Source organism: Brienomyrus brachyistius, chromosome 6, assembly GCF_023856365.1.
Source record: "Brienomyrus brachyistius isolate T26 chromosome 6, BBRACH_0.4, whole genome shotgun sequence".
Lineage (NCBI taxonomy): Eukaryota > Metazoa > Chordata > Actinopteri > Osteoglossiformes > Mormyridae > Brienomyrus > Brienomyrus brachyistius.
The window spans coordinates 16523847-16536160 of NC_064538.1; the positions used below are offsets into that span (position 1 = coordinate 16523847).

The window sequence follows — 12314 nt, forward strand, 5'->3', positions numbered from 1 at the left end:
TTATCACCAAACGCTCTTATGGTCATTCTGTGAAGCTCAGGGCTGGGGGAGTATTGTGGAGTGAAGTCTTGTTTTGTGACCTCGTGCCTCCCTTGTCTGTGCCAGGAAAATGGAAAATCAACATGGGAACTCCCAAGTTGCACTTGCCCGCTTCCCTGTTTCAGAGGTCCTAACTGTGCTAGGAGGTTCTTGATATGACTGAAGGCATTCCGAACTTGGAGTGGCAGTCGGATGTCGGGAGGAATTTTCTTAATCCTTCATTACTTGTTGTAAAAAGCCAGTTCGCGTTCCCTGATAAGCTGTCCTCTGGGTTTGTGCGCCCTGTCATCCAGGACTAGGACTTTTGTTTTGACATGTTTTGCTGGAAATCGATTGGGACTTCTTATGTTCTTATGCTGCTGGAATACTTCATCCTCCAACTTTTTTTTTTTTTAAATCCGGTCCCCCAGCAGTTCGACCCTTTAACAGTGTTGGTTCAGCCTGATTGGCTTCCCTCTGACACTGATCGTGATTTTTTGGAAAGTGATGCTGGTGTACTGTTCTCCATGGCTGCTGGGGAATGGGAGATGGTGGTGAAATTAATAGCGTTCTTGAATGGTTATTACATCAGCTGTTGGAATGCTTATGTGCATGTGAAAATGTGACGGGTGGCATTGCAGTGACATTCCTCTGCATAGTTCACTGGTTTTGCAGCCATCCCTGCTCAGTCTTTGTGAGCAGACAGATGGAGGCACTCGGACATTTGCCTCTCCTCACGTCCTCTTGACCTGACACTAATCTGAGACGTTCCCTGGGGCATCAGACCACCATTTTCCCCCTGTAAGAGCCCTATTTTGCACATAGTTTGTAAATGGGGTGTTGCCCCCCCCCCCCAGAAACACACACTCACACTCTATGGTGTTCACCCATTGCACGTGTGCCTTTGCTCCCCGTCCTACGCCAGAAACACTCCCCTCCCCCAGGTTTACCTGAGAGCTGCATCACAACTGCTTATCGGCAGAACCGTTGACAAAACCCTGAGATCTGGGGATGTTGGCTTAATGGCAGCCAGTTTATGAACTCTAACTACCCTTAAATCCAAATATTGTTGTGTGTCTGTCAGGACTGGTGCATGTACCCGGCATGTAGTCCCCTGCCAGAGCTTCTGTTGGAGTGGCTGCGGCATCGCTGAACGTGTCAGGAGCGTAGTGACCGGGCAGATGAGGGCACACGTGAGCGTGAACCTGATGCCGCTTTGCTGCGTAAACAGCCTCGCCCCACCCCACCTTGCTGTGCCGCTTTGTTTGAGGTTTAAAAATAACCTGGCCTGCGTTTTCCTCCTGCGCTCGGCTCTGGTTTTGATGCGCTCTCATCAGCGGCAGCTCTGGGGCAGTCATTGATCGCAGTCTTAAATTTTGGTTTGTTAAAAAAAAAAAATGTATCTGGTTTTTTGTTTGGCAAACATGGAGCGTCTGATTCTTGGTATTGCTCAAAAATCTGTTAGTGTCGGTGTGTAGAAGACCTGTCAATTTAGGGATGCTATATCTGTTGAGCTGATTGGTCATTTGTGTGCCATTCTTGCTCGCTTGCTTGGTTGTGATTGGTTCCCTTAACAAACCCCCCCCCTCTCTTAACCAGGAAGTGGGTAGGAATTGCTTCGTAAAGGCTGTTGCGTTTGCTGTCTTGTGGTTGGTGGGAGTGCCCCTTGTCCACGCCCCTGATGCCCTCTCTCTGTGTGACCCCCGTCCCTGCAGCCGAGGAAGATGGTGTTTGGGAGACCGGTCTGTCCTACGAGTGCCGCACGCTGCTCTTCAAAGCCATCCACAACCTGCTGGAGCGCTGCCTCATGAACCGCAGCTTTGTACGCTTCGGGAAGTGGTTTGTCAAGCCCTACGAGAAGGATGAGAAGCCTATCAACAAGAGGTAAGCCTCGCCTCTGGGGTTGCCAGGTCATGTCCATCATCTATTCTGGACTGCCTGATTGGTCATCGATCAGGGTCCTGTATCGATGGGGATTTGGTCATTCAGGAGCTGCCCTGATTGGCTGGTTCTGTCACGCCAATGATTTGTCCACTGGGTCTCCATTATATGCTTGTTTCACATGAACAGTTCATCGGTAATTCTGCTAGGCCCTGTGTTTTTGATGGGCTGCCGGAAGCGTTTGGTGTTGTGAGGACATTGAGGCGATTTTCTTGCTGTTCCTGGAAGTATTTGTTAGTGAGCTGCCCCCCCCTCGCTGTATCTGACGGGCAGGATTTGCTTGTGGCGCCTGTGCCTTTTGATAAGAAACTGAAACTCTGGTGCACAGGGCTCAGTTTCATTTCTTATCTCTGCTGGATGCGTGTTTCGGTGGATCGAGTCAGACGCTGCGCTCATGTGTGCAAGATTCTCTGTCCTCGTTTAAAGCCAACAGGATGGGCGGAGTGTTGTCAGACATGGGTGGTTCCTTCTCTGCAGAACTCTGTAAATGTAAAGGCTGGGTGGAGCATTCACCTCAAAGGACAGAGCCATCTCTACAAAAGGGAGAGCACTCACCTGGGAGCTCAGTGTAAATGTTAAAGCTGCTTTCCTGATGCCTAGTGATGGGATGCCCTCCCGCATGGATTGTGTTCTTTTCATCTGGGAAACGGAGAATCACTCACCTACTTCATTATTTGACCTGTGCGGGGGACTCCCCTGTGGGAGGCCCTTAGACCCATCAGTTAAGGAGGGGACTGTGGTGGGGGCCCCAGAGTTAGCTGGTTGGGATATGAATGCATCTGTGAGGAGGGTAGGGATTCTGTGCTGATTCAATTAACTGGCAGATCCAGCCAAACCACTACTTCCCACGTATCAATATGTGCTTCATGAGTGAAGGTTCCACTCTGCATGCCTCACCTCACCTCACCTCACTTCATTGTGATCGCCCACTATGTAAACAGTCCCTGCCTTTTAAAAATGACAGCTTTTGTGTGTGAAGTTGGTTTTACATATGGAAAATGTTCCTGTTTTTTTTTTTTTTTTTTTTTTTTTTTTTAATGAAACCTTTTTGGTTTTTATGTGAAAATGACAAATCGAAGCAGTCCATAATAGGCTCTGTAAATCTAAGTGTACACACTGTGCAAACTCATGGCAGGATATTTTATTGAATTGAAAAGTGTCAGCTATATTGCGTTGATTATTTTTTACAATATGAATTGATCTGACCTGTGCGTGCTTCCCGAACACTGGAGGCCCTATTTACGCATCACGTTTAGTGTGAATTGCTTAAGTGTTTTCTTGAAATGTTCAGGACTTTCAGTACCTGGTTGCAGCCCCAGCAAGAGCCTGGCCTATCTCACCGTGGTTGCTGAAACCCTTTGAGCTTATTTGAGTACTCGCAATGTTTAGTTGCTTACTGTTGTTCAGTGTTCACTGATCATCATGTTCATTGTTCAGTGTTCATGTATTGATAATACAAGTTCAAGACAAAGTTAAATTATACACAAAGAGCATACAGGTTGCAGCGTACAGAGAATTTTATTTGAAATGTGCACACTTTAGCTGCGATGTGGAACTTTTAAATATTAACCAATATGAATACAATTTTGTAGGCTTACTATACTGCTTAAGTAGTAACCTTTCCACCTTTATTGGAATAATTAACTCCTGAAAAAAAAAAATTCTTTCGAACATGGGAATCATGCGGGGGAAATCAGCTTTTTTTCGGGAAATTACGAAACTTTGATCGCATTGCGGAACCTGAGAATACTAACCTATTTCTAAGATATTTTGCATGTTTTATAACGAGGTCCAGTGACCACTATTCCGCACTATTGGAAATTGCTATTGGAAATTTAGATTTTTTTCACCCCACCCTAATGCTCAGCCTCCTGCGTGAAGGACAAGACTGGCTGATACCACTGCATGGGCGTAGCACATCGGCGCACACCTTAGGCCCATAGGAGGGCTGCTTCCTGGGCTCGGCCTTGCCAGCCAATGGCTGTACTCGGCCCCGCCCTCCTGGCAGTGAGGCGCACACTTGTCCTTGAGTCAGTTTAGCTTTTAATATTTACTTTTTGCAGTTTACCGAGTTGGCATTCTGTTTTTCCCTTTCTTTGCTAACCTGTACAATTGAAAGTTTATGAAAAACTTGCTTTTTTTCTGAAACTTCCTTTGACTTGCCAAAAATGTCAGTAAAGTTCAAAACCAGCATGTGATGGAACTGAGGGTGATGGAAAGGTGCATGTAAGTGTAAGTTAGTCGGTTCTGGTAGAGTGTGGTTCCAGCTCTCGTGTGAACCCCCCCCCCCCCCCCCCCTCGGCTCACTGCTCTGTGAACTTGTGGCATTGCACCAAGCTGTCAAGGTCTGTGTTCCCGAGTAGTTTGGGAATGCAGGCCAACTACATGGCTGGTGTTTGCCCGCCACGGCTTACTTGTACTTCTTATTTTTGTTTTAAAAATTGAGGGCACTAGGGGGTGTGCAGGACAGGGTTAATGTCCCCCCTCAACAAGCTGATAAAAATTTATCAGGAGACCGGCTGACTGAAGGCACACGGGAGCCTAACGATCCGTCAGTAGCTTCTGCTCTTTCTCTGATATTAAGGCTGTAAATGCCCAGCTCTGCCCATATTTAGTAGTAGTAGGAGTGTTGCACCTTATGTCCGTATCAGCGTCTGTGTCGTCATTGATCAACCTGCCTAATCTGGATCGTGTTTAGTGTTCTTTGTTGGTATTTCAGAATCCGGCACTTGGACACTCAGTCGGTTCCCATTTTTGCTCCTTCCCAGCTCCCTGCCACACATTTTTGCTCCCTTCCTGTATAGGGGTCCCTGAGGACCGGGTAGTAAAACACTGCTTTAAGTGAAGTTGTAGTCCAAGCATGTTTGGGTGCTCTGCAGAGTCTCTCTTCCCGCCAGGGGAAGATCTAGAGGGGTTGTCTTTAAGGATGAATGCTTTCCATGGTATCCTCCCCTGCCGATTAAACATTTTGGTGCAAAGGCGTGCTTGGTTCTCCCCGGTGTCTGGAGCCATGGGAGGTGTTTACATTGTGACCCGTTTTGTGTTCCCGCTGGTCGTTCGTACAGTCTGCCTTTTGCCCTGGGCTGAACGTCATCATCCAGTTAGATTTCAGAGTCTAACGGCTCATGAACAGAAATGAAGCTTGATACTAGGAAGGTCATTCAGGAAGGATCCAGGAAGGATTTGAAGACCTCAAGCAGTGTGGCCAAATCAGGATCAGAAGGGTTCTCGGTCTCTGTTTATCCTTTCTATTTGAACCTCTGTTTAGAACTTTTCTCTCCATTAAGTTTGAATGTTAAGTGTACTCTGGGCAAATGTTTTCTATTTGCTCATCTTAATCTGCCCTCCCGATTTGCAAACCCAGCCATGTTTAGGCAATGCAGTATGTGGTGTCCTGTAATTGGCACCTTTGTGTTGTGGAATGAGTTTACTCATGTTGGATGTGGGCGAATGTAGCCAACTGTTAGCCAAGTTCTTTCTCTGTCTGACCCAAGCCCACAGGATCGGTCTGTTCCAGTCTTGCTCATGTCCACTGGTTGTTTATTTTAAAGCTCTGTACACACATCTTTTCACGTATACATGAGGAAAGCTTGGTGCCGGGTAGCATGGTCAGCCAGCATCCCATGCCCTGCAACTATTTGGGTAAAGGCTTTTACTCGAGGGCCTAAGGGTGATATACTTCCTTTGCCATTCAGAAATGAAACCCACAGCCTTCTGGACGAGGCAATCCCTGACCCACTGAGCCAGACGTCGCCATCTTTGATTTTGGGACACTCTTGTTGCATAAATCTTCATCTCATAGGAATTATATGTAACCGTTGCCCCTTAGAACTATCCAGAGATGCGTGGGCTTTGATCCCATTTTAAATAGCGTTTTGAACCCTTGTGGTATTGGACTTCTCCTTGCAAATCTGTCATATAATGTAACTTAATGTCAAGGACGTGTTTGACGTCAGTGTGACCAGGACTATGTTTTACTCTTACCGTGGTCCAGACCCGGTGCTGGAATCTCTTGTGCCTGGCCACCTTGGAACGTGCTACCCGCTGCTTTGGCTGACAGGTTTAAAAAGTAGCTTTTCCCCATGTTTCCTGGCATGCCACTTCATCCTCTTCTGCAGAAGACATCACCTCATCTTTAATAGCCTGCCGTCCAGCCTGTTTTTATGGCTGGTGCTTCGGCCCTGCATGACACGGGAAGACGTTTATAGAGCTCGGTGTAATCGCCTCGCGCACTCGCCCGGCACTCTGCTGTCGCACCGCTGTGGACAGCATGAGGCATGGTCGGCACGTAACACAGCTTCAGGGTGCCATTTGGCCCCCTCTATAAAAAATGCTTTATAGTGATGCTATCTCATGCAGTTCTGACCCTGGCCTGCAGGGGGTGAGTGGGAAGTAGCAGGCTCCATTCAGTCGGAGGGGTGTCCCGGTAATGATGGTTGGCCATTGGATCACTTTTTACCCACGGCTACAAGCTCCTGCTTCTGTGGGTCGTTGTCACCCTGGGGCTGGGTGAAAACATGAGCAGCTCCTCGCTCCTAGCATCTGGTTGAACTTGCAGCACTTTATCAGAGATCACCTGGAGGCAGCTGATCCAGTACTCTAGAATTTTCTTGCTGGGGTCTGTGGCCATGGCTGCGGCCACTTGCTGTCAGGCGTGATGTTTGCGTACATTGGGAATCCATCACTGGCAGCGAGTGGCGCTTCTTGCACGCTGAGAGCAGGCAGAAAGCAGGGAGCCCAAAGTAGGACAGGGCAAGATAAACAGGCAGAGGCAGGAGTCTATGGCAGAAGCGCTAAATTTATCCCCCTCGCCAGTCTCTCTAGCAGCACGGATTCCACGGAGACCAGCGTGCCATGTGATCGTCTCTCTGGAATATCATGTTGCTAGTTAGACCGGAGGATAACGGCACCTCTTCGGGAATAGGTCACGGCGCACGTGATAGCATTGACACCCCTGCCCAGCTGGATGCTCCACTCCTACATGTTTCTTAAAAAATGATCTTCCTGGAAAGGCTGTCCCCACCCCCGATCCTATGGAATGGGACGACGTTCGCATTGCCTTGGAGCGGCTGACTTTCCTTCAGGCCGCAGGGTGACGCTCGTGTCACTCGCTGCTGCTCCTCCTGGCCCCCAGCTACCACCGGTTCTCCTAATGGGTTGGGCTGTGCGTCCGTCCCCCCTCCCCCCCCACCTGAGCTGTGAATTGCTAGGCCTCGGCAAAATGTAAGGAGTCCTAGATCTCAGAAGGGCCATATGGTTTTCTATCCTTTGGCATGACGACATGGTAAATGCTTTATTATAAATATGCCCTTTCCCAGTTCGTGCAGCTTGTTCCAATCCCTGCTGCCGATTCTGTACAGATCCTACCGCCACCCTCATCCTTCCCACATCCCCATCTCATGCCTAGGGCAGCTTTCTGACTGGGGACATCTGCGGCCCCCCACCCCCGTTCGGCTGTAAGTGCCAGCCGTGTTGCTTTTGTTTACCTGACTGATCAGCTTTAATTACACATCATGCTTTGCTTTACTTGCTCCTCCTGTTGACGGATCCGCCCATACTATGTGGAGATCGCTTATTGGCCAGGTTCCAGAATTTTGGTTTCTAAGGTAGAATGATGAAAATTCTGGGTAGTTTTGTAGAGCGGCTGAAGTTCCCAGGGTTGTTCCATGTGGCTGATATCATCATTGGGAGAATTGCCGGGAGCTCAATGGTCCAGTGTGCCACTGAGTGTGTGGTTGTGGCAACCTCGCTCTGACTTTTGGGACACATTTGGCACGATCCTTTCATCACTCCCATACAACTTGGAATGTGTTCCCAGGAATGCAATCGGAAGGGGTTAAGAATGACGGGAACGAGCCAAGCAACCTGATGGCGTGGGAATAAACGTCAGTCCCAATAGGCTTGTTTGGTGCTCACGTGGTATGATGATGCTCTGCTTCGACACGGCCTTGGTATGCTGCCATTTCTCTCTCACCGGATGAAGCTGTGCTGTCAGGTGCTTGTCCCCACGCGGTCTCTAGGTGACACTCGCTGGTAGATCCTGGCACATGGAGTGCTGTCATTTGCTGTCGCTTGTGGCACGGTCAGTTTGCAGTGCGCTCATTGTTTGTGGCTTTTTTTTTTTTCCGCCGTTCTCTGCCAGAACATCTTATCCCCATACACGTGTTCTCTCTCTGCACAGCCAGTGTCTGGCTTGCTGGCAGCCCAGCATGTGCTGGTATGTTCTGGAACCTGGATTGTGTAAGCTGAGATGGAGGGGGGGATGCTGGTCACACTATCCCCCCGGCACCACACTAGGGCTGTCGTGGGGTCAGCAAGTGGGGCATGACATCACCATGACTGCGGCAATGCAGGGAAGAGCCCCTGTCAAGTGAGCTGGGAAATCCTGGGCCGCTCACTTCTCGCCTGGCTAATTTAAACTGAACTCGTCACTGGAGCTTGCGCCCTGTGGGGCCCCGGGCCAGTTGCCGGGGCTCTTTTGGCCCAGTTGCTGTGCTGTGGGGTGGGCGAGATGGGGCCGGGTGGGTGGGATAGGCGGGGTGTGGACTCTGCTCTGCAGTTTAGCTGTAGCTGGACTCTCCTCGCGGCGGCGTACTTGTATCTGGCTGACGAGTGTGGCCCCAGTGCTTGGCAGCGGCCCCTACCAGCTGCTCCAGCTCACAGTATTATTAGCTAGAACTAGGCGTTCTCTCACCCTCGAGGAAAGACCCTGACTCGTCTAGGCTCTTCAACATGCATCTTTAAGGGGCACGCACTGATGATATACTGATGTAAAACTTGATTGGTCTGTCTTGGCAGTGGGTGCGGTGGAGAGCATGGATGCTCCTCTGGCCCCCGCGTTCTGCCTGGTGCGCTGCGGTGAGCCGGATGTCTGTGGCCAGATAATCAGGATTTTGAGCTCCATGCTTGAAAGCCAGTAGATTTCTGTTCAGCGGAAGCCTGCCTCGGGTCTCTACATGCTGGGGACTACAGACATCTGTGGAATGTCAAACCCCCCCCCCCCCCATGGGTTAGGGGGGTTGTTTTGGGGTTGTGTGAAAGCTTGCTGTTCAGCTTCACACACCGAGGTAGATTCAGCTGCTGAATGCTGCTCAAACGGGCACTACTGTTTGCTATGATGAGGAAGGCTGTCCCCAGCTGTGCTCCTGCACTACTTTTGCTTTTGTCTTCCCAGCTGGCCCGTTTTTCTTTGATATGAGCGTTCGAATCCAGCCACTTTACTCCAGCCGCCTTGAAGTGGAAGCAGAGGTCCAGCCGACGGATATAAGGAAAACACACGTTTAATCTCAAACTCATTTTGTTCTTCCCAAGATTTGCACCATTTTTCCTTTTTCTGCTTTCATTATTTGAAACTAGGGAGTGATTTTGCTAACCGTGCAACACCTCTGGTAATAGTTTTTGTAATTTGTTCTACATTTGTGATTGCTGAAGGAGGAGATTGAAGCCCTGATCGCTGTGTAACAGGGCTGCATTTCCCTGTCTGTGCTATAGGCGGCACCACACAGCACTCAAATTATTATATAGTAATGCCTCCGCTCTGTTTATTGGCCAGGGTAAAGGGAGCAGGGTGTTACAAAGTAGTCAGACCAAAGATTGCATTTAAACCTCTTCTACCCTGTATGATCAGAATGACGAAAAAAAGCAGCTTTGTTCACGGTTTCCTGGCACATTGGCTCTACAAGAGAACATTCAAAGATGTGGACGGTCTGCCATGGTGCTGCGCATGCTACTGTGTGCCCACTTTCAAAGTAAAAAGCACCCCTTAAGCCAGCTGTATGTTTCCCCGAGTTAGGGGTGGGAGATCTGTGAAATGTCCGCAATCTGCTTTTCATGTGAATCGTTGATCATGATCTTTTACGTCCTCTCAATGATATTTCCGAACTTCGATGGCTGATAATAGTGTGTCCTCATCTATTGTGTACCATACCTCCTCACCCGCCCTGCTGATTGCTCACATAGAATTGTTTTGTCAAATAGGTCACAAATGAGATCCTATGATAGACACATGATATATAACATGGCTGATAGGCACAACCATCTAGAAGGAAGGAAGTCTGTTGGTTTGTGAACGATACATGGATCCATGGTGTAACGACCCGATTCATAGCACCTGCCCGATTTCTACCTCACATGTCTGTACCTCATTTGGTGGCACTGCCTGATCCGTTCATCCTCTCATTTTCCGGCATACCAAATTGTCCATATTTACATCAAACTACAGTGGTTGTTTAAGTGAGAACTGGTGTTACCCCTCTGGAGTCTAGGGGTAAGGAACACACTTTCACTGACTGGGGCAGAGTCATACATTTCATTCAATACCATAAACTTAATTCATGGCAAATTATTTGTTTTGGCATTAAACTCATCTTAATCTTAGTGTACTTTGTAAATATGTCAGATTTATGTGAAGTTTGTAATTTGACATCAAAGTATGGAAATTGCTTAATGTGTACTTTATATAATGTTTCGACAAGTGTTTCAAACTGCATTTTGCAATGGTGGAAGTTTGTTTTGATCCCAGATATCTGATCACCAAAGTCTTGGCTACATGAAGATGACTAAATGGTGTAGTTGCAACATTCAGTTGGATAAATAGGAAAAACCTAACTCGTGTCACTATTTCTGGCTCCTTTCATTGAATATGTAGCAACTTCCATGTGTGTGCATGAGCCATTCACACCTGACCACATCCCCCCCCCCCTTTTATGGCTCTGATTGGGATGTATCTGGATCGCGTTTCACCGTTGCGTTGTTCATCAAATTACCATGCAAATGCAATTTGAATACGCGTTAATGCGGCTATTTAGAATGTGATTAGCGATCTTCAGGTGGGAACGGCACTACACTCCCCCGATGCAGGCAAAACAAAGTAAGGTGACATGGTTTACTTTTTTGCTGATTTAAGCTAACTTTAAAAACTTTAATACTTCCGACAATGGACGCTTTGAAATGACAGATTACGGATTTAGTCAGCGTTTTTTTTTTTTTTTTTAATGTTTCATGTTTCTACAATAAGATTTCGGCGAGTTATGAACTGAAATGCACGAGAATGATACGCAGCATCGCAGACGATGCCGTCAACCCCAGAGGGTTAATTCCACTGACTGACTGACTGTTTTCTTTGCGTGCCATTTTAAGTGTTAGAGGTGTCTTTCCTGTTTTTGGATCAAGCCTGCTACCTAAATTCCTTTCATTGCATCTATTGCATTAAAGACGCTGTTTTCAAAATGGTAATTAAATCCTGAGCTAAACTGTTTTAAATATTAAAGTTGTCAGGTGCTTCCCTTTAAGGTGCTTGTATAGGTTTGTAGCATTACCTCAGTGCCTCTGTGGCCTAGCCAGTTTTGTAACACTCTGGACAACAAGGTGTCTCACTTTCTGAATGACTGGGAATCCGCAGAGTTAGAAAAGCGGAGACGGCTTTCATTTTTCCACACCTGTGTGCATGTTATGGAACTCCTGCATTCTAAAAATAGCCCGCATGGCCTTGCTAAATAGTGTGCAGCCGCTCAGTGGGTAGTGTGGATTCTGTAGCACTGACCCCCTTCTCTTTAGTCCCAGAACTTTCCCCAAGTCCCCTTTCTGACCAGTTGTAGAGCCTAAGTGGGGATGATTCTGGGTGTTTGTCTTTTGGTTTGAATTATTGGCTCTCCATAAATCCGATGTCCTCTGTGCCATGAGCGCACTGCCTCCGCATGTCCGCGCACTGCCCCCCCATCTTGCCCCACCCCCCGCTCACCCCTAGATGATGTATCCTCTTCATGTGAACAGACGGCTAGTGAAAGATCTCATTGTGGGCTTGTGACAAAGGGCCCGACAGGCCGTGCTCTCCGGCTCTTCGGTGAGGCTTCCATTTCAGTGTGTTGTGCCCTGCATGTTCCCGGAGTGTGTTCCCGGACAGCACTGAGGTCATAGCCCTGTATAGTCATGGCGACCGGCTGATGCTTGAAGGTCTCATTGGAATGTCTCACTCGTGCTGCACCACAACGCCCTTTGCCCTACCCGGAGCCCTGCTCTCGCCCTTCTATGCAGAACTGGCTCTTCAGGGCTCTGTGCTGCTTGTGGGACTTTCGACCACCTTCTAAGTAGTGTCGCTGTTCCAGTTGCGACTCTCACCCTCCCAGTCTGAAGCCACTCCCACCCTCTGTTACACGTGGTACTCACCCTGGAACACCCCCCCCCCCCCTCAACATAGTGGTGCTTTCAGGTTTACGCAAAGACCACTTGCACAACCGCTTATTTAATGAGAAAGAGTTTGAATTTGGTTAACTCTGCCCGATGATGAGCCTGCTAGCTTTTGGTTGTACATCCAGCTTTTACTATTTTACTAGGGAGTCTGCCATGTTGTGCTGGCC

The 12314-nt window shown here is 48.3% G+C and overlaps 1 protein-coding gene across 1 annotated transcript in view; it reads left to right on the top strand.

Annotated features, from left to right (window-relative positions):
* med13a (mediator complex subunit 13a) overlaps positions 1–12314 on the top strand; it is a 42095-nt gene that overhangs the window by 11977 nt on the left and 17804 nt on the right. The window contains 1 exon segment of the mRNA XM_049016556.1: positions 1734–1902. Coding sequence (XP_048872513.1) covers positions 1734–1902 — 169 coding nt within the window.